Raw genomic sequence first — 22,863 nt, forward strand, 5'->3', positions numbered from 1 at the left:
GTGATTCCTGTTTTGGGTTGGGGCAGCTGCTCTGGAATAGCTTTCCATATTTAAAAGACGCATATTGGGAATGTATGGTTTGGGAAAATGCACGAAGGAAATCAGAAATTCAAAGTGACAAATTCAGTCTGTGACCAAAGCTAAGACTTACTAATTACCATGAGCTACCTAACCTCACATGGAAAAGACAGAAAGTCAAAGGAGTTCAAAGAACTTAGAAGAACTGTTTCCCTAAGCCTTCTTTTCTCATGTAGACCCAGGGCCTGGCCAAGGCCTGGCCATCTGCCCTCCCCTTGCCATCATTCTTCCCTTCAGAGCAGAGTTTCTCTGCTTTCTAGGCTGCTCTGTAATATATATTCTCTTTTTTTCATTCTCTCCTATGAACTATTACTAATGGCCACATTATGCAATTCCCTTGCATTATCCTAAATCTTTACATGGGAAAGCTTGACATCCAAGGTAGCAAAGTACAGTGGAAGTACACTGGGTTGAGGAGTTAAAAGACCTGAGTTCCATCCCTGGTGTCCCACTAAATGGCTACAAAATCTTGACAATAAGTTCTTCTTCTATCACAGGAAAAGGCAGGACCAGAAAAATCTTGATCCCTTTTTCAGATCCAACTCTACAGCACCTATGGTGCTGAGGGTACTTTGCTTTGGTTAGCATTCCAACTAGGAACTGCCCAGGAGCAGTGCTAATTAATGGCTTTTTAAGAAGTGTCTAGAGTATGAGGTCAAGTGATTTGCTTAGTCATTAAGCCAGAACATCAGGGACAGAACTTGAAACAAGATCTCCCCTAACTTTTAGGCTGTCTCTCTGTCCCTTGTCCATCCTGATTCCTTAGAATACATTGCAACAGTTTATCTGAATCACCAGATGGCCCAGAGATGTTAGGGGTCATGAGAACTTTAAAGTGAGCCCCACATTGCCTCTGATAAATGCACAGATCTTGAGAGCCAGTCAGGTATGACTAAAAGGCAAAAGTTCAGTAGAATTCCTTTGCAACCAGAGTCTGTATTAGAGGATATTACTCCACCAATTTTCTTCCTGTAGATGAGAAAACTGATTTAATATTCCTAGATCACCAACCTTGTCTCTAAGTACCTAACACTTAAACTTCTTGAAGGAAGGCAGCATTACCTTTCTGAATTCTTTATTTTTCAAAGAATCTTTCCTGACACTTTGAAACTTAACCACTTAACCCTCACTATACTTAACACAGAGCAGATTTCAAATGAACATTCAAGTGAATTTTCAAATAGTGTAAAAAAATCTCCTTCAAGAAATGGTACTCTTAACCGAAATCAGAAGGAATGGTACATTCAACAAAACTTCCCACCCTTACCTGTAATGACTGATTTTCTCTGCCTAATTCCTGTACTGCTGCAGTAGTATTATCCAGTTTTCTCTGCAACTCTAGGACTTTGGCTTGAAGTTTCTCTATCTCACCTTCACTTTTAAGACATCTGAAGATGGATAATTAAGATATAATTAGATACAAAAGATTTAAAAGATCCCATGAAACACAAAAAGGACTGCTAAAATAACTTAAAAAGAGCTGAAATTAAATGTCCATTATTTACCACAAGTTATTACCAGCTTTAGGTAATGATTTAATACCAGCAGGGGCTGATTCCATTTAACTCATTTGCTATTTTTTTCTCTGAAACAATACATGATTAGATAATGATGGCAATATTCAATCAGTCATGAAGTACATTTCCCCCAAATATTATAACTTCCTTACCTTTCCAACAATGCTCTCCTTTCATCTTGATTATTTTGAATAGTTGCTTCCAATACTGCAATTTCACCTCGTAAATCATCAATCTGTTTCTCTAGCTCACTAACTCTCCGTTGGCTGGCCTGCCATTCTTTCTTGACTGTGCCCAAATTCTCATTCAAAGCTGTCACTTGCATGGCAAGTCTAGTCTCATTCTCTTCATGTTTCCTAATTTTCTCTTCCTTTTCTTTTATTTCTGCATTCTAAAAAAGAAAAATTTATATATACATAAAATTTCATGTTATAATTGCAGTCAGATATGGGCTTGAGTGCCTTCCTTATCAACTTTCAAATTTCAGGACTATACATATTTTTATGTACGGAAAAGTGCTGCTTATAACAAGAGACATAACAACTATCTACATAGTCTAAACTTAACCTAAATTAGCTCCAAGTCTGGGGTTCTTACAACTTTCAAATTCATGTCAGAGTTTAAAGTGGTCTTTGGGTTTTCTTTTAGAAAAAGACTTATGAAGAATGAAATGACCAGAACTTTACACAATGACAACAATAATGTTCTAAGGATAACTCTGAATGACCAAGTCATTTTGAGAAATACAAAGGACTTATGAAAAAAGAGGCTATTTACATCCAGAGAAAGAACTGATAAACAGAAGTTTATATAGTATGGTTTTTACATTCTCTCTCTCTCTCTTTCTTTGTGTCATACACACAGACACACACACACACAGACACACACAGATACACACACCCTTGTGTCTATGGTAGCCTTATCTACCAGTGGGGTGGGATGGAAGAGAGAAGAAAAAAAATGAGTACCAAGCATATAGCAGAGAACAAAAGAAAACTTAGAAAGAAGCAAAGAAACAAGATATAATACTTATTAAAGTTTTTCAAAAAAAGTAATGAAAATTTATGGTTTTATATTGAATCCTCTTTTTATGTTGTGCTATGTACATGAAAATGTTTTTTTTATGTTTTTGCATTTTATGCATTTTGCATTCAAAATTAATAAAAATTAAAGAAAAAAAGACTTAGAATCTCTACGTACTAATTTAAGGGATGCAAAATATACCATTCTTCTCTTACACAGGTCCTATACACCCTCTCCTACTGATCTATCAACAAATAACTTGGAAACTTTTTAACTCATGATCTGAATATGAAATGACCATCTTATAATATTGAATTTGGCATTAAAAATTATATGAGTACATTTGGATTTAATTTAAAAGAAGTCAGATGTTTCCCATCTAGTACACAACAGAAGGAAAAGTATTGTGGACTTTGGTCAGCATAATTCTAAAATGAAATCCCATTATTATGTTTACTTTGCCTAAATAAATGCTTGTGCATGACATGATAATGTATTTACCACTATTTTTCTTTTCTACAAAAGTTTTGTTAACTTTTTGCAGTTTTCAGTGAACTTATTTAAACATGTTGTTTCCTAATTAGAGGTCAAGCTACTATCCAATCTATGTTTCCACCAACACGGATAGTCCCACTCCCCAATTTATGCCTTCTAATCTTCCGCATGTAATCCTTGCTTAAGTCTTTCTAAAATTCTTCCACCCAATACAATGAAGAACTTCTTTTAACATTTCTAAGGGTACACATGTGAACACTCATATTGTCCATTTGTTCTCTTACTTTTGTTGATATGGATTTTAATTACATTATTAAAAAAATGCTTTCTCTTAATCATTTCAGTAAGAATTATGAGGATGGGGCAGCTGGTTGACAATGGATAGAGCACCAGTCCTGGAGTCAGGATGACCCAAGTTCAAATCTGGCCTCAGACACTCAGCATTCCCTAGCTGTGTGAACCTGGGTAAGTCACTTAACCCCAACAGCCTCAGACACCTCCCCACCGCCAAAAAAAAAAAAAAAAAAAAAAAAGAATTATGATAAGATTTTAACTGTTACAGAAAAAGTATTTGAGAAAGCATGTCAGTTCTTAATTTATGCTCTCATGGTTATTTTTTTTTAAGTCGTGCCTGGCTCTTTGTGACCTTGTCTTCTCTTCTAAAAGCTAAACATATTTAGTTGCTTCAGCTGATGTGTCTAAATGGCCTAGTTCCCTGTGCCTTCACCATGTAAGCCATCTCTACTTAATGCACTTCAGTTCATCAATGTCCTGTAGTGCTGAAACAGAATATGACACCAGATAAGGTGGCATAGGGTATAGAATGGGCAGGCAATCACCTTCCTTGCTTTGAGTACTGGACTTCTGGTAACTCAGGCTAAAAGCATATTGGCTATTTTAACTGCCTCTTGATGCACTGAGTTTACATTTACTAGATTCTCCGGGTCTTTATTAAGAACTATTTGTTGTCATACATTCCTTTATTGATCAGCTTTTTGGAACCCAAGTGTAGGGCTTTAAATTTAATATGGGTAAATGCAATTTTCACAGTTTTACATTTTAAAAGATTTGGGGATTCTAGAACTGCCATTTAGTGTGTTAGCTCTTTCCTAACTTTGTGTCATCTGCAAATCTGAAAAGGTGACCCACATTTCCATTCAACTTAGAGAACTGACTTAGATAACATCATACCATTTTTTTTCTTGGTTATCTTTTTTTAGAAAAAAAAATGCAGATTTTACTTTTCCCCAGTCTTCTATAATCTTTCACTCTTTGAGATATAATTTGAAAATCCCTTGAGTGCCTTTAAAAATTGAAATATCCATAGTATCTGTCTTCTGGTCAGCCATCTCTCTTCCAACTTCATCTTAAGTGCCATTTCCATTAACTGTAAAGTACTTAGCATAGTAATGCTACAAATACTAAATGCTATATAAATATTAGTTATTATTATTACTGCCCTCTTTCCAAACTCACCTACAATGATCTGGCATATCCAGAATTCATGCCAATCTCTATCAAGATTCATTTTCTCAAAAAAAGTTTTTCTTTATTATTTTATGAGATACTATTTACAATCTTCTCTCATACTTCTCTATACTATATGCAAATGTATTCCAAAGTAATGTTGCCTTTGGTTGCTTTGTTTGTCCACCTGGTAAAATGATTAACTCTCTGATAAGATAATTTTCCTTAATATTGCTGCTTATTGCCTGATCTAATTGTTTTGCATTATTTTTGTTTTCTAGGATCCATTTTCCTTTATATGAAATTTGTCAATAGGTTGGTGCTATTCACAATATGAATGGTGGTGTATACAATGTCTTCATTTTTATCCTTTCCTGTAATCAGGGTTTTATGCTGACCTATGCTATAGCCAAACAATGATCTGAATGCAAAGACAGTTTATTCTGAAATGACTGAAATTTCTTTAAACAGTTAATCCTTCTGCTATCCCACATCATTCTTTCTGAAATCATTTGGTTCTCCCTGTCTCTAGCACCTCTGAACCTGTCTACAAAAGTCTTTGTTCTCCATCTCTCCTAGGTTCTGAGCCATATTTTCCAGCTTCATTCTTCTCATCTGTGACCACTATCACACCAAAATTATTCAACATTAAGCTACATGGGTCTTGTCATGCTCTATATGAATTACTGTAGTATAATAAGCAATCATCTTCTTGAGGGGATTCAAGGTTAGATGATCCAGTCGATGATTCCCCCTTGCTGCATTAAGGAGTCAGTGAAACAAGTGCCAAAGCCTTAAACTCTGTGAGAATCTTGTGTCTTCTGGTTTAAGTTACAGGGACAATGTCAAAATGGATTGGATTCAGTCTTTCTATATGGGAACAAGATTTGCTTTTTCTCATTCTAATTTTTTTTAATGCCAAAATTGGTTAAAGCAGTAAGTAATATAGCTATTTCCAAAAGGTATAAGTAATATACCTTTTGGGCCTCATTAGATTTTTTTAATATAAATTAACCTAATAGATGAACTAGACACAAACAAATTATAATAACACAAAATAATGTGTAAAAAAATACAGTGAAGACTTGCTTAAAGTACTAAATGAGGCTCAAAGGAGATGATTGTAGGTGTCATTTTAGATAAAAGGAAAGGAAGACATTCCAGAAAGAAGAAACAATATAGTAGGAAAAAGAGAGAAGAATGAAAGTTGTGTTTCAGAATTGAAAAGTAACCCATTAGAGTGGAATACATGATTTAAGTTATGTACAGATGTGATATGAGCTAATGTTGAAAAGGTAAAGCAGCACAAGGGTATAGAGCTCCTACACTGAACTTGACTCATGAGGTAACAGGAAGCCACTGGGGATTTCTGCGCAGAGCACATCTATTCTAAGTGGTGATATATAAAAAAGGACTGGTTAGAAAGAAACTTACTAACCAATTTGGCCTCCTTCTCAATGAATTCTTTCTTCAGATCATCTTCAGTCTTTTTCAACTGATCTTTTACTATTTGTTGGTTCTTCTTTTCCTGTTCAAGAGCTGACCCCAGGGCATCTAATTTGCCCTGAAGTTCTAGTTTCTGCTGAATCAATAGCTGTTTGGCATCCTTTAGATTTGTTATTTCCTGTTAGAAAAATTCAACACGGAACTAAAAATTTCAAAATATATATACACATTACCTGTAATTAATAACCTAACAATAATGATAACAACAACAACTTATCATTTTATTTAAATTATTTGAGGAGGTTGTTTTCCTTTATTTTCCAGGCTTTTAAATTCACTCTATTTTTTGCCCTCTTCCCTAGTTCTTTATTAAAGGAAATTGTAATTTTCTAAGTTACAAAAAGTTGGTAGATTAATATAAAATTATGCAAAGTTGCTATCCTTAAGGCTAGATATTTCCAATTTTCTGTGGTAGAGGATGAAAAAGGTGAGTCTTTTTTTTTTTTAATGTCATCTATTTTGTTTCTAAAAGTGTATTTTTTTTTCAGTTATCTGGAAGCAAATTTCAACATCTCATATATTCCTTCAGATGATTAAAAAAGAAATTGCTTCATCAAATCAACAAAATCAAAACTCACATGCTGCCTTGTTCTCCCTCAAATGGTCATAAATGAAAATCAGATATAGTAAATATGCACTAAGTAAAAAAATATCCTAAATAGGGATTGTTTCATATGTTCAAAGGATCACATGGACTTACTTCTAGAAAAGACCTAAGAGGGACCAGCTAGGTGGTGCAGTAGATAGAGCACCAGCCCTGAAGTCAGAAGGACATTAGTTGAAATCTGGCCTCAGACACTTAATACTTCCTAACTATGTGACCCTGGGCAAGTCACATGCTACTAATATGTAATATTAATTTCCTTATTTTATTGTTATTATTGTTACAATTGCCTTGGCAAAAAAAAGAAAGAAAGAAAAGAAAAGACCTAAGAAAACAGCTAGTCAAATTCTCTCATTTTACAGAGGACCAAAGTGAGAGGGAATGAAATAAAGAACAAGCAGGATTTGGCTCCATATTTTCCAAATCTAGATGTTTTATTAATGTCTTAATCTTGGAAAATCTAGTAATTTTCTTTGTCTTTTAAAAAAAATCCTAATTCTCTTCTTTTCCAATTTAACTTTGAATTTCAAAGAGACATCAGTATTTGGATATGGAGCATTATCAAAATAATCTGGCAAAAACACAAAAGCATGCCAAGTCAGAAAAAAAAATTCCAACTCACCTTCAGGCTTTCTTGTTTGTAGGAACCAAGTTCTTCACTCAATTTGGTAATTTCTTTTTCCTGCCTAACCTTAATTTCTTGTAGCTCCATCAATTTGGACTTCTCATTAGCTAGTTCTTTTTCTTTCAGTGACTAAGAAAAAAAATTTAGTTGCAAAGTAGTCAATTCAGAATCAAAATATAAAGAGATACTTTTCTTATTCACAAATGTATTTAATTTAATTACCAATAATAACTGAAACACTATATAGTTTTTGAAATTATATCAATAAAACATTAAAGGGCCAATCATAAAATGCTTGCTGCATGACCTTCCTATCAAATATCAAAGTACCTTTCCCAATTGCATATTACTTCTACCTAATCTCTTCTCCTTTTTGCATCGCAGATAAACTCTATAATTTGATAACAGGTCATTATTTTGGTTATAAAACCAAAAATCACAAGTTCATTCTTATTGTGTGCGAGAAAATATGTATTGCTCTGCTTAGAAAAGAACTAAAGATAAATGTGGTTTAAATTTACTAAGCCTAAATTTAAATTAAATTTACTAAACCATATATTTTACCTTATTAAAATTGCAACAACACTTATTACTAAAAAATGCTAGTTTTAAAATAACTGAAGAGATTTTTTAAAATCATAATTCAAAATTGTTTCCAGACCCCTTTTCATCCTAAATATGCAACCAAAGAGTTAAAAATCAAATAATGAAAGCTGGCTATAGTAATTTTTAGCCTGGAGAAGAGAAGAGAAAAAGTTAATACATATAAGAGCTGTTCAAACACTAGGAGGAATTTAGAATGGTGAAATGATCAAATATCCTATAAATTTTTGAAGGCCAACAGATAGAAGATATAGGAAGGCAGATCTGGGCTTAATATATGGAAGAATGAAAGTATGAATTATATAAAAATGACCTAGGTAGTGAGCTTCCCATAGTTGAGAGTACTCATACCCAGGAGGCTGACATGAAAGGTCCCTTTCAACATCAGAGTTCCAGAGTTACCTTGTCTTTTTGCATAGACTGAAGTGTCTTGCCCTGTTCTTGTAACTGTTGCTCTTTTTTTGAAATATCTTGCTCCAAAGAGGCCTTGGCACTCTTAAGTTCTTGAATTATTTTATTCTGATTTCCAAGTTGGTTTCGATTTGAAATCAAGTCCTCCTGAGCCAGAGAGAGCTTTTCTTCTACAGACTTTACCAAAAAATAAATAAATAAAAATTAAACACATTAAAAAACACTGTGAAAAATACAAACGCTTCCTACTACACTTTAATCAGGACATATAAGAAAAAGCATTTTCAATTAGGTTGTCTTGCTTAATAAAAATAAAAATAGCCCTGCAATGCTAAGTTTTTAAATTTTTAAGAGTTAGAAAAATGTCATTTTGAAATATATGGACCTGAATTAACAAGAGTTTTTGAGTCCTTGTTAACATTATTTTTAGCACTCTCTTGATTGTTTTGGTGGAGACTGTGGAAGTATTCGACTTGGTCTTTACTCTCAAGGAGTCCAAAATTATGTTGGAGAGAAAAAGATAACACACAAGAGATAGCAACCACAAGATAGCAACTACTTTAGAATTAAATTGTGAGATTCAGACTAATGCTCATGGATTTAGAATAAACCTTAAAATAACAACTTTCAACAAAAGAAAGATCTTTTTATAAAAATTATTATATTACACCTAACTCAGTACAAGAATACAAAGAAAAAAGAAGAAAAAGTAGGTGAATAAAAGAGTAAAGGAGAGAATGGGAAAAGATTCTTCTTTTCAACACTTGGCTAAGGATCCTAGTGTTGCCTGACTCTTCTTACCAGAGACTAAGCCCTACCAATAAGCAGACTGCCCCTATAGCTGGGAACTGTAACAACATAAGGAGTACGAAATGCTAGCTGTTTAATGGTCAGTTATGAAATGTGCAAAAGGTCCCCATTAAGAAGGCACACAGAGCAAACATATATACATAGAAAAGAGCCATTCATTTCTCAAAAGATAACTAGTCAAAGGATACGAACAAATAATTTTCATAAGTAGAATCAACCATTATATGAAAGATCATACTCATATCACTAATAATAGGAATATAAATCAAAACAGGTGAGGTTTCTTGTAAACACTCAGAAATTAGCAAAGATGGCAAGGTGAAAAGTCAAAATTGAAGAGGCTGCAGAAAGACAGGCACATAGTTTGTAGAGCTAATTTTGTTCATTCATTCTGTGAAAAAAATTGTAGAATTATCGAAGAAGTCATTTGCTCATAGTCTTTGATTCAGATTCCACTGCTGGGAACATATGCCAAGGAAGTTTAAGACAGCAAGACCGATGCCATTTGTAACAAAATATTTATAATCTATGACAAAAAAAAAAGTAAAATAAAATGTTTTTCTGGCAGAAAAAAGAAATAGTGTAGATACTCATGCCCGAAAAATGGCTAAATAAACTGTTGTGACAAAATCACGGCTGTACAGCTGGCAGGGACCTAAGAAGCCATCCATCTAGTCCAACTCTCTCATCTTACAGTTGAGGAAACTAATCATCTATAACTCTAAGAGAATGTCAATAAAAGCAGAGACTGTTTTGTTTCTGCCTTGCATTACCAGTACCTAGTACAGTAAATGCTTTATGAAATACTTGTAGAAGGAATGAGGTCACACACAAAAATGATGAATAATGAGAAATTCCAAGAAATACAGCAAGATAGGAGAACTGATGCAAATCCCTATGATTTCTAGGTTAAATATGGGATTTAACTCATGATCATTTAAAAATTCTTTAGCCCATTTTTTCCAGTATCTTCCCTCAAAAAGAAATCCTCATCAAGTTACTCATTTTTACAAAAAGAACATAAAAGATACCTAAACACAATATTTTAAAGTAAATCTTTATAAGAGGGTTACCCCCATCTTTTCTAAAGAATAGCCCTGTTTTAAACATCTGATAGTAGGAGATTGAACAAAGAAGGTATTTAGATTCTCAAAATTTATTTTAAATTCTGATAGCAACTTTTCTTTGAATTTAATCACAAATCATCCAAATCACAGTTAAACCTTTCTACTTTTACTAAATAAAGGTCAGAATCTAATAAATTCGTCAACTGAAATGATTTCAAAAATATTCCAGCAGGTGGTGCTAAAAGCACAGTTTAATTCTGACCCATCCAATTCCTGCTGAAGATCATCTGAGTCCAATCAATTCAACCAACAAAGATTTTGAGATTTGCTCATTTCACTGAAACAGGAATTATGATGGTTGTAGGTAACTCTCTGTGAACGAGCAAAATCTTACTTTAGTTAGCTTGTTTCTCATTAGTCTCTATCCTAACATCCTATACACTTTTTTTTATTGACAAAAATATGCAAAAATAAAATGTAGAAATTATCTAACATACTTTCTCAAAAAACATTCCAGTTCCTTTACAACTTAATTTTGTTTTCTATAAAAGTTCCCAAGTAAAGCAATAGACAGAGGGCTGAGCTGGGAACCAAACTTGAATCTGAATGTGAACTCAGATATTTACTAGCTGAATGCTGTTCAATCTATGAACTCATGAACTAGTGTCCAGGGATTTTTTAGCAAAGATGTTCCAGTGATTTGCCATTTTCTTCCCAGGTGGATTAAGACAAACAGAAGTGACTAGCCTAGAGGTACATAGCTAATAAGTGAGGTGATAGCTGAACTCAGATCTTCCTGCCTCCAGCACTCTACACAATGAACCACCTAGTTTCCCTTCTGTCTGAAGGACCTCTAGGGAAGTCATTTCATTTCTTTCAGCCCTCACCTTCCTCATTTTTGCAACAAGGATAACATCTTCCTCAAAGAATTAGTGGGAGAATAAATGACATCATATGTTTAGGACATTCTGCAAACCTTCAAAGAATTATAAAAATTATAACTATCATTATTATTCATTTACCTAATGCATTCACACAGATATCACACACTGCTATAGTTCAAAGTCATTATAGCAATACAATAAGAGATAAGGTCTTTGTCCTGTGGTCCTGCCCATAACTTTGACACCCAAGTAATTCAAATGAGATATATCATCCCCAATTTTACAATGATAATTATAACAATTAACAAGCAATTTACAAAAAGCCATTTGAGTTCTCACAAAGTATTACCCTAAGTCTATTGCCACCATAGTCAGTGCTCACCATACCTTGAGATCTTGTCTTGTTGCTAGCAGCTCAGATTCTTTCCCGTATATGTCAGACTGAAGCTGTTTGAGATTTTCCTGATTCTTTTCATACATATTCTGTAATGCTGATAGTTTGTCTCTCTCTGCAGCAAGGTCCTGGGATGATGAAATTATCTGCTGCTGTAATTTATTCTCAAGTTCTGTCTGAAACACATAAATAGTGGCTTAACAATTACAAATTGGGGGGAAAAAAGCAAAAACAAAAAACCTTGTAGAACAAGATTTATTCAAGAGATTAATCTGTACCCTGTTCCACTGAGAGCAATCTTAGAAAACATCAGACTACAACTTTGTGTTCTAAAATTCTATTTTTAATAGATTTTTTAAAAAAAATTATTATTATAGCTACTTATTTACAAAACATATGCATGGGTAATTTTTCAACACTGACCCTTGCCAAAATCTTCTGTTCCAAATTTTCCCCTTCTTTCTCCCGCCCCCCTCCCCTAGATGGCAGGTAGTCCAATATATGTTAAATATGTTAAAGTATATGTTAAATCCAATATAAGTATACATATTTATACAGTTATCTTGCTGCACAAGAAAACTCGGATCTAGAAAGAAAGAAAAAAATCTGACAAGTAAAACAAAAATGCAAGCAAACAATGGAAAGAGTGGAAATGCTATGTTGTGGTCCACACTCAGTTCCCATAGTTTTCTCTCTGGGTACAGATGGCTCTCTTCATCACAAAACCATTGGAAACTTGTCTGAATCATCTCATTGTTGGAGAGAACTATGTCCATCAGAATTGATCATCATATAATCTTATTGCTATGTACAATGATCTCCTCATTTCACTTAGAATCAGTTCATATAAGTCTCTCCAGGCCTCTCTAAAATCATCCTGCTAGTCATTTCTTATGGAACAATAATATTCCATAACATTCATATACCACAACTTATTCAGTCATTCTCCAACTGATGGACATCTATTTAATTTCCAGTTTCTAGACACTACGAAAAGGACTTCCACAAACATTTTTGCACATATGGGTCCCTTGCCCTTTTTTAAGATCTCTTTGGGATATAAGGCCACTAGTTAACACTACTGGATCAAGGGATGTGCAGTTTGATAACTTTTTAAGCACAGTTCCAAATAGCTCTCCAGAATGGTTGGATTTATTAACAATTCCACCAACAATGTATCAGTGACCCAGTTTTCCCATATCCTCTCCTCCAACATTCATCATTATCTTTTCCTGTCATCTTAGCCAATCTGACAGGTATGTAGTGGTATCTCAGAGTTGTCTTAATTTGAATTTGTCTGATCAACAGTGATTTGGAGCACCTTTTCATATAGGTATATATGAAAATATATATATTTCATATAACTAGAAATAATTTCAATTTCTTCATCTGAAAATTGTCTGTTCATATCTTTTGACCATTTATCAATTGGAGAATGGCTGGATTTCTTGTAAATTTGAGTCAGTTCCCTATATATTTTAGAAATGAGGCCTTTATCAGAACCTTTGAAAGTAAAAATGTTAAAATTATATTTCTTTTAAAAAAGATTGTTTGGACCATAATTTTATCACACTGTTAAAAAAAAAAAATCATCCACTCACCCACAAAAAAGCTTTTTGCTACTTAATTTTAAAAATTAACAAAAAATTTAAAAATAAAACAAAACAATCCAGTTCAAAAATTAAGTGTGTTTTATGTTCTATATGATCTGAAAGAGTACAGTATCTGAAGTTAGAAGATCCAAGTTTAAAACTTCCCTTTTAAACATGTTTCTGTGTTATAAGCAAGTCATGCTCTCCTCCCTGGGCCTGAATTTCCTTATCTGAAAAGATTACTGGCCAACTATGATTCTGGGTGGTCCAAGAAGTTGATTTATGATTAAGATCTAAATACTAGTCTCTTATGAGAAACTAATAAAATTCTCTCTGCTACAGAGCAAAAACTAGAATTAACTTGGAATGATGTTGAACATCTAAGTATAGAAAATGTTATTCTGAATTTTAAAAAAATTAACTTTTTTTTTTTTTTTAAATAGGAAACATCTTCAGATGCACTAGGCTTCAGCCAGGAATTTTTTATCTTTTTTTGTCTTAAGATACAGCCTTTTAGCAGTCTTGTGAAGCCTCCAGACCCCTTTTCAGAATGTCTTTAAATGCATAAAATAAAATAGATGTGAGTTTAAAGAAAACCAAAGATTAGTGAAAACAAAGATGTAATTTTTTTTCCCATCTAAATTCATAGATGCTCCTGCTCTTGACATTTTTTCATGGATCCCATGAATTAAGAGCCCCTGGCTTAAATCATGTCAGGAAAATAGCAATTTAGTCATAGGCTATCATACAATCTTTCCTAATAATTCCCCTTCATGGAATTCTTAGATGGAAGCTGACTCACTTATGCTATACTTTTAACCCAGTTTTCTTTTCATATGGTACTTAGAGAAGTTATAGATCAGTTGGCCATTATTCCTGTAAAAAATTTTCATGTATTTGGAAACTCCTTTTGAACTGTGTTTTGGAATTAATTCTCTTCATCATGCTAAATGCCTCTGACCTTTTCTCACTGATCTTGTTTTCCAGTCTTCATTCCTCAGTTCTCCACATAAAGACTCAATAGGAGAAAAAAAAAAAAAAACACTAACAGTGATGATTATAAAGAATGACAGCATTATTTCATGGTTTCTGCATTCTAATACTTGTTTTTATGCATTAAAAGGTTGTTCATTTTTAAAATTTGGACTCATATTTCTGACATGCCATCAACTTATAATTATATTTTAAAATATTTTCATATAAAACTTATAGTTCTTCCCAAAGTATATCTATTTCTTCATGTCTGTCCTTACTGAATTCCCATCTGTGTTTTTAACCTCTTTTCTAATTTTCCAAGGTCACTTTTAATTCAAAGTTGGCTATTTCCCTGCCCCAGAATCATCTGTAATAAAGTTGATAAATATGCTATTTATTCCATTATCCAGTTCACTGATGAAAACATAAGCTAACATAAGAAATATTCTCTTGAATCTTATGATTATGCCCATTAGCCAAAGTTTTGAAAGTAGTGTCTTGAAAACTATTAACCAAAAAAAAAAAAAAAAAGCCTGATAGAATTTTGTCTTTCTTGCACATAACCAATGGAGCTGTAGTACTGCAAGAGGGAGAAAAAAATACAAAGAACCATTTATACATTTTTAAAAGACTATGATTCAAAATAAAGATTTCAAAACCTAAATTATAACACATATTTTGATAAAAAAAAAAAAATACTCTGGTTTTTGTCCTGTTCACCTTTAAACAGTGGTTTTATTTTGACTTCATACCACTGAATTTTTAATACATAAAACAGTGTCTGCTTCTAAGTGTAGTAATGTTAATTCAATAGTTTCCATTAATAACATAGATATGCACAAATAAAAATAGCAACATGAAACACAGAACTGGAAAAGGAGTGGATGGCCATCAATTGGAGAATGGCTGAATAAGTTGTGGTACATGAAGGCAATGGAACATTACTGTTCTATAAAAAATGATGAACAAGCTAATTTTAGAAAGGCCTAGAATGATTTACATGAACTGATGCTGAGTGAAAACAGTCATAACCAGGCTACATTGTACACAATAACAGCAAGAATGTGTGATGATCAACTATGAAAGGCTTGGTTAAGTGACCCAAAGCAATCCCAAATTAGACAGAAAATGCCATCTGCATCCAGGAAAAAAAAAAAAAAAGAGAGACTTAATGTAAATCAACACATGCTATATTCACTTCTTTTTTCTGTTTTTTTTATGGTATTTCCCTTTTGCTTTAATTTTTCTCTCCCAACATGATTCATACTACAATGTATATTTAAAATAAACTTAAAAGAAACCTTAAAAAAAAAAAAGAAAGAAAAGAAAAAAGGACATTTTCTTAAACAAAAATAAATTTATAAAAAAGAAAAAGCTGCCTGACCAGAACAGGGGGAAAAAAAAATCATTTTTCAATTAAGATGCTCCAAAAATCTCTCTTTTAAAATGAAGGTGGCTTCTCAGTCCATACAAACATTAGAATACATGGATGAACAAAAATGAGGTGGGAGCTGGGGGAGTAGTAATTTTGCAATGGTGACTAGAAATCAACTTAAAACATGTCACAAAACAAATGTTTTACATTTAAAGTAGAAAAAAAGTTTTTTCTAATTATACAAAACTTGACATTGTGGACATATGAAATGTTATTTCATTTATGAGCTTGGTTTTTGACATTTCCTCTAAAAACAAAATGTTTTTAAATTTTTTTTTTAACATACTAGGATTATCTAATCTTGATTTAGATAGAATTAAATTCAATGAAGCATGTACTTCTGTGTGCCAAGAATTATAGCAAGAGAAAAGGTCAAATAAAAAATAATCCCTGTTCTGTAAGGGTTTAAATATAGTTCAGGAAAAACAGAAGAAATGTAAATAAAGACAAAGGATAAATATACAAAAGTACAATGGAAAAGATCAATTCTAGATAGGATTGAGGATTGGAGAAGTCTTTGTAGAGTTAATGGTATTTTACCAAGAAGGATAACTAGAATTTCAAAAGACAGAAATGGAGAGATATATATACTCTAGGCATAATGTAGATGGGAAGATGGGAGAGATGGGAAGAAACAGATATAGAATGGCAAATGCATTCAAGAGGAGTAACCTATTCTGGCTGGAGGGTAGCATGAAGAAAGGCTGAAACCACAATGGAGAGGGGCTTGAATGCCAAACTAAGGCATTTTATACTTAATTCTAACTGGAAATGGAAAGGATTTACAATTCCTGAACAAGAGAAAGACTTGAGCAATAATGTGTACAAGGGAAACTAGCATAAGTGAGTAAGAAGAACTGAAGAAGGAGAAAGGCTGAAGCAGGGAAACCAGCTAGAAAATTATAACAATTGCCTAGATATGAGGTGGTAGTGGTGGAAATGAAGGGGGCAAATGCAAGAACTATTGTGAAAGTAAACTTGACTTGACAAAATGCTTATGGGACACAAAGGAAGGAAAGGTAATTAAGATGTTCCAAAATTTTAAATATAGATGCCTAGCAAACATACTAGTACTAGTAACACTAAAGAAGACAGAAAGCAAAGCAGGTTGGGGTAGGAAAATGAAAAATTTGGTTTAGACTAAGAAGAGAAAGAAGCCTGCTCTGGAGACAGATCCACAGAGAAGAAAACAACTAATTCTGTAGGGATGGATGGATGATCAGGGTAGAGAAGAAAGATGCTTAAGTATGAACTTTGGGGATTCCCTACAATAAAGGAATAAGAAAAGGAGTCATGGAAGAGGACAGGAAAGACAGAGAGGTAGAAGGTGGAACAAGGCACAGTAAGACCATCAAGAAAAAGAGTCAACTATAGGTCAAGAGACTAAGAAAAAGCCACTGGATTGATGATCCTTTAAGAAGCACTCCTATGGAGTAGAATAATAAAAACAATTCTGAAGGGTGACAGTGTAGGAAGTAAAAGTAAAAGTAAGCAGAGAGATAAAGGGGAAGCAAGGCCATAACATGAATTGTTAATATTTTTAAGAAAGAATTTATCTGAGCATGTTTGAAGGAGGAAAGGAAGACTCAGTAAAGAGAAAAACTAAAACTACAAGAGAGGCAGGGCGACCATCAATACCACAAAGTCTCCAATGGACTAAATAACAGGGGTAGGAGAATCTTTGAAAAAAAAAAAAAAAAAAAAAACACCATGTCTTCTAAGATAGAAGAGGAAAGAATGGAAAAACAAAGAGCCTTGAAGAACCCAGGAGGAAATTTGAGGGAATTCACACCTGATGGAGTCAATCTTTTCACTAAAGAAAAAGTCATTTATTTGCTGAAAGTAAGGAGGGTTGGAGATAGTTTGGGAACTCAATGAGAATGGAAAAAGTCTTAGGCAATCATCTTTAGTTGTAACAGGGAATCAATAAGAAATAAATTAAAGAATTAGTTGAGCAGCACTAAAAATGAAGTTAAATAACATGAATTTATCAGACTTCATTAATATGATTTCATGACTTTTTTTAGTTATCAATTACAAAGGAATGTGAGCTGAAAAAGCACATGGTGAAAACGGTACTTAAGTTACCTACTGGTTAGGGAAGTTAAAAGACTGAAGACTCTATTATGCAAGCAAAAAAAGCTGATATAAAATGGCGGCAGTTTAATAAAAGATAACAAAAGAATATATGTAAGCTAATTCATATATCTTGACTTTAAAAAAGGAAACATGTTTCCAAAATCATATTTAATTTATTTCTATACTAAAATATTTTCTGCAATATTCAAACTTTATATAATCTAAATGTTGAAAAATTCCTTATTCACAAATGAACCACTCAATGATGTGAAAATCATTGATTTGTTTACTTTTATCATGCTAAACACTGCATTATTTTACATGAGGATCAAATGAACACAGTACCAGACCTTCTGGAAAAGTGTAGTTTTTATTTCTTCGTGGAGTTCTTCAATCTGCTTCTTCCTCAGGTCATGTAACTGCTTTAGTGAATTTAGTTTTCCGTGAAGTTGTTGCTCCTCTTTTTCCTTTTCCTTTGAATCATTTTGAACATGTAAGACCTGTTCCTTTGGCAACTTCAACTGCTGAATAACCCAGAAAAGCAAGAAACTATCAGCAGCTTTATCGAATGATCCAGGATCATTCTATTCAGTTACTAATGAATATGACATATTTATCACAGTAACATAAAAGTCAAACTTTGATTCAGTATCTTTCAAACTAAGTCATACTGTATCCTAAATTTCTCTGTCGAAAATAATTTATGAATGTAAAGACTACATTTACATCTTTGTATAATTATTATAATCAGAAGAAAATCTTACCTCCTTCTCCTTTTCAGCCAACTTTTTTGGTTCATTCTTTTCCTTCATAGCACATTCAGTCTGTACTTGATGCTTTAGTTCCTTGCAAATCTTTTCCTGTAAAAATAAAACTATATCATCTAAAGGTCATTTAAAAAAAAAGATTTTTCTCTATGAATATTTCAAGATATATTCTAGACCATGATGAAAATCATTATACTATCCCACCATTCAAAAGGTCATAATATGCCTTCCACGTATACGCACAAACACAAAAAGACACACACATGCATATGAGCACATATATGCACACAAATATACACAATGCATGCATAGGTTTGTGCTGGCACACATGCACCAACATGCATGAATACATACACATACAACAGAGTATAAAGAACAACCTACATTACAATGAAAAGGAAAATCAAAGAAGTAGCACTAGCATAGTACTGAGATTTGCAGGGCAATATGTACTCATTGAGAGCCTCAGTAAGTGGTCTATGCCTTCTGCCTAACCACCTCACCAAAATCTGGAAAATTTATAAGACCAAATTATAAGATGAGATCATCTCACTTTATACTCCCCTCTCTTTATAGACAAGGGAGCTTAGGCTCAGAGAAGGGGAATGCCCAGTGAATGGCTTTATGTATACAATCTCAGACTCCAACTCCAGAGAGTTTGCCATACTACAGAAAAGCAATCTCCTGGGTGAAGGAGACTGTGTGATAGAATTCTGGGAAAGGAGGTTGGAGCTCAAACAAGTATTTACTGAACTGTATATAAAGTTTATATTTTACCCTACAGGCAAAAGACACACTGAAGCTTTTTGAGAAAAGGAGTACCATGATTAGGCCTCCAATTTGGGAAGGTTATCTTGGTCACTACTCCAACAGATTGGAGTGGGGAGAGACTGGAGACTCCTTGGGAAGAGATAGGCAAACAGGATGGTGACTATGGGTGAAGAGAAGATGAATGTGAAATATGGTATTGGAGGTATAATCAAGAGAAGATGGAAAATGATTGGACATGGGACATGGGAGAGAAGGCAGAGTCTAAGCTATGGATCTGTTGAAGTCAGGGGCAGGAAGGAGCAGAGGGGAAATTGGTGCTTAAGGTGAAAGTTTGGAACAGCTTTTTGTGGAGAGTGTGATGGCAACTCAATCAGGGGGCAGGGACCACTTCAGATGACAAAATAGTGGGCCAAGCAGGCACACTTGCATAGATGCCCTCTGAAAGCATTCTGGCAGCTCTGGAATAGGAATAGATTTTCAGAATGACACACGGTTAAAAACAGGCAGGCATGAATGGTGGTGGGGCACAAGAGGGAGAGTCATGGTTGAAAGTAACCTACAAAAGAACTTACTCAACTATGGAGTAAAAATTGAAAAGGAGAAAGTGGCACCCAAACAATGGCTGCGGGAGTGGGAGAAAGGGCAGAGATTATGAGGAACTGAGTGACAATGGTATAAAAAGCAAGTTTGGGAAAAATGAGGCAAGGTTAGAAATAGAACAATGAGAGACTATGATAGTAAGATAAGTAAGATAGGCCACACCTATAATTTTTGAAGAGAAAGCCTAGGATCATATCTGAGCTGCCCAAGGCCAAGCTATTCAAGGGTTTGTACTAAGCCTGAGGCAGAGGGAGTCATCATGCTGCCTAAGGAGGCCAAAGTCCCTGGGCCAATAGGAAGTGGGACTGGGTCTCTTGGCGGCTGTCACACTTCCAGTCCAGGGTGAGATGGGGAGACCCAGTGTCAAAAGAATAGGAAAAAACAAGGCCATGATAAGACAAGGTAATTTCAGAGTTCAGGATTTTGGAAACTATAACAGTTTCAAGCAACAGTGAGATATGAAATTCTAACACCCCTACAGGTAGCTAAGGGAAAGCAAGGCCAGATGAGTATCTTAGGACTATTTCACCGAGGAATGTCTTGCTGAGGCACTGGATGGCTTAGGTAATCTCTGAAGGAGAGCAGAGATTGAGGGACCAGACCAGGAAGAGCTTGCTTAAAAATCTGTGCCATTTCTCTGTTCATAGATTCTACAGAGAGTTCATGGCACTTTCAAGATTATTACTTAAAAAGTACATATTTTATTTTGTTGCTTTATACTTGGCATCTATAACTCAAAGAATGCTGAAGAGCTTAGAAATAATCTAGAGCAAACCTCTCATTTTTAAGATTAGGAAAATAAGGCAGAGAAGGGAAGACACTTGGCAAAGGTCAGAGAGGTAAATAGCAAAGTCCATTCTTGAAATCAGGACAAGAGCTCTTTTTAAATAACCAAAATATAGAAAAAAGGAACTAGACAATATCTCAAAAGGTGATCTGATCTATTTTTAAAAAAATAATAAGTAGCTTTCTGTTTTCAAAATATATGCAAATTTTTTTTTGCAACATTCGCCCTTTGCAAAATCTTGTATTACAAATTTTTCTCCTTTATGATCTACTTTCTTAATTCATTCAGGGACTTGGACATAAATGTCTTCAGGATCAAAGGAGTTTAGAATTAGAGGGGACCTTAAAGCAGTCATCTAGCCCAGTGTGTTAACTGAAGCAAAAAAGTATAGAAGTATTTGTACTGTATTTTTATTTATTTTATTAAAAATTCCCTAATTATTTTTTAATCTGATTCTATTACACTAAAAGGTTTTGCTCTCCCCAGCTGAGAGTATGACACCTCTAATCCAGTCCCATTCTTACAACTATACAAATAGGGAAACTGAAGCAGGCAAGCTGGAAGTCCCAATATTAAGGAAGGAGCTGTGTTGGGATTTAAACCCAGGTATTCTGTCTTCAAATCCAGTCCTTTTCCTAGTACAAAGGGCTTCTAGCCTACTTTTATAAAAATGGTTAGCTACTTAAGTCTTTAAAATTTTACTTTTAGGAAATGAAACTGAATAATCATTTCCCAATTGTTTTATTTTCTGCCAATCAAAAACGTTAATTGTTTTAACTAATCCAAACTTTCATTTTTATTTAGGTCTATTTCATCTTTTGTGGTTCTCATACGCACACACACACAAAATAATTAATACTCCACCATTAAAAAAAACCCTTAGTAAAAAACAATTCAATCCCTTCCATTCCCTGTATCTCTGGCCCTCAAAAGGGAATTAAATGGAATGTAAAAAAATACAATAAATTACTGAAATAATGCCCCCAAATAAACAAAATATAAAATAATGATTCCCCAGAGAAGTAAACAGGCATAACTAACCAATTCTACCAAAGCTGTTTTTCCATTTTGCTTTTCCTTTTCTAATTCATTCTTTGAGACTTTCAAAGACTCAGAGATTTTTGCTAATTTGTCTTTGGTTGTAGAAAGCTCCTTTGCTAGACGTTCTCGCTCCATCTTCACTTGCTGTAAATCTGTCGCTGCTGCATTCATCTTGCCATCCAATTCCTTACGCTGATTCTCTGCATCTTGATGTAATTTCTGAAGTTCTTGCTTAAGGTCTGTTTTTTCTTTCTCATGTTTGGAAACCATTTGTGTTGCATGTTCAAGAGCATCAATTTTTTTCCGTAGATCCGAATGGGCATTAGAGACACTAAATGTTTTGTGAAAAAAAGTTTAAAAACCTTTAAAACCCAATATTTATTGTCAGCATATGAATATATTAGCCACAATTTTTTTCTTTTGTGGTTCATAAGTGAAATTAATTTAATGATATAATTTTATAGGATAATAGAGCTGGAAGGGGCGTTAGGAGATCAAATGGTCTAAACCCCTTACTTGACAAAGGGACCTGAGATTCAAAGAAGTGACATGACTCACCCAGGTCACAAAGCTAGTGACAGATCCAAGCCTAGGATCCAGGTGTCCTGACATGCAGTCAATGCTCTTTCCATGATCAAGTTTTTTTCGTGCACCTGGAAAGGAAATCTCTCCTTCTGCTAGCCCCTAAGCAACATAGTGGGCTTTGCTACTTTCCTTTTTATGGCAAAGCATGAAACATATTATGTGAACAAGTTTTGACTATCAATACAACACCTGAGATAGCCCAGGCCTATAGAAATGAAAAAGTCTTTTCTTTCTGGAAAAGGGCAGGAAAAAATTATTTCTCAATAATTTGTTCTAGATCTAAGAGATAATTCTGGAATATATTCTATGTACTTTGCCTGTAACTTAAAGAGTTTCTTAAAGATTCTTTGCCAATAGATGAATAAATGTGCAGCATTTTCAACATTTCATAAACTAAATGACACAAACCAAGTAGATTAAGGGTGGGCTAGTTCAGTAATGGAAAACTACTAAATTTTCTATTTCTTTCTTTCATTGATTAGATGGCCATTAAATTTCCACAATTTGGCATGTGTGTGCATACACAGCATTGCATTTTCAGTGTACCTTATAATCATCATAAATTCTAAAATAAAGGTAAGTCTCATTATGCCGAAAGATGGACAAGCAACATGTTTAAAGCTAATAGAACTTAAAATTTTCTAACTTTTCATCTGCTGGATCACATCAACTTCCTTTCTTTCTCTCATGAAGATTTAAGAAAATAAAAATTGGGCATGTAGAAGATTAGAAATGGCAAAACATTAA

General features: G+C 33.9%; 1 protein-coding gene across 2 annotated transcripts in view; it reads right to left on the minus strand.

Moving 5' to 3' along the window:
- EEA1 (early endosome antigen 1) overlaps positions 1-22,863 on the minus strand; it is a 120,187-nt gene that overhangs the window by 5,894 nt on the left and 91,430 nt on the right. For both annotated transcript variants that reach the window (XM_051963619.1, XM_051963620.1), the window contains 9 exons: positions 21,532-21,862; positions 18,330-18,425; positions 17,916-18,089; positions 11,478-11,660; positions 8,321-8,506; positions 7,313-7,444; positions 6,019-6,204; positions 1,748-1,986; positions 1,346-1,466 (listed from right to left, as the gene is read on the minus strand). In XM_051963619.1, coding sequence (XP_051819579.1) covers positions 1,346-1,466; positions 1,748-1,986; positions 6,019-6,204; positions 7,313-7,444; positions 8,321-8,506; positions 11,478-11,660; positions 17,916-18,089; positions 18,330-18,425; positions 21,532-21,862 — 1,648 coding nt within the window. The remainder of the gene's footprint in view (positions 1-1,345; positions 1,467-1,747; positions 1,987-6,018; positions 6,205-7,312; positions 7,445-8,320; positions 8,507-11,477; positions 11,661-17,915; positions 18,090-18,329; positions 18,426-21,531; positions 21,863-22,863) is intronic.

Source organism: Antechinus flavipes, chromosome 5 (genome assembly GCF_016432865.1).
Source record: "Antechinus flavipes isolate AdamAnt ecotype Samford, QLD, Australia chromosome 5, AdamAnt_v2, whole genome shotgun sequence".
Taxonomy (NCBI): Eukaryota; Metazoa; Chordata; class Mammalia; order Dasyuromorphia; family Dasyuridae; genus Antechinus; species Antechinus flavipes.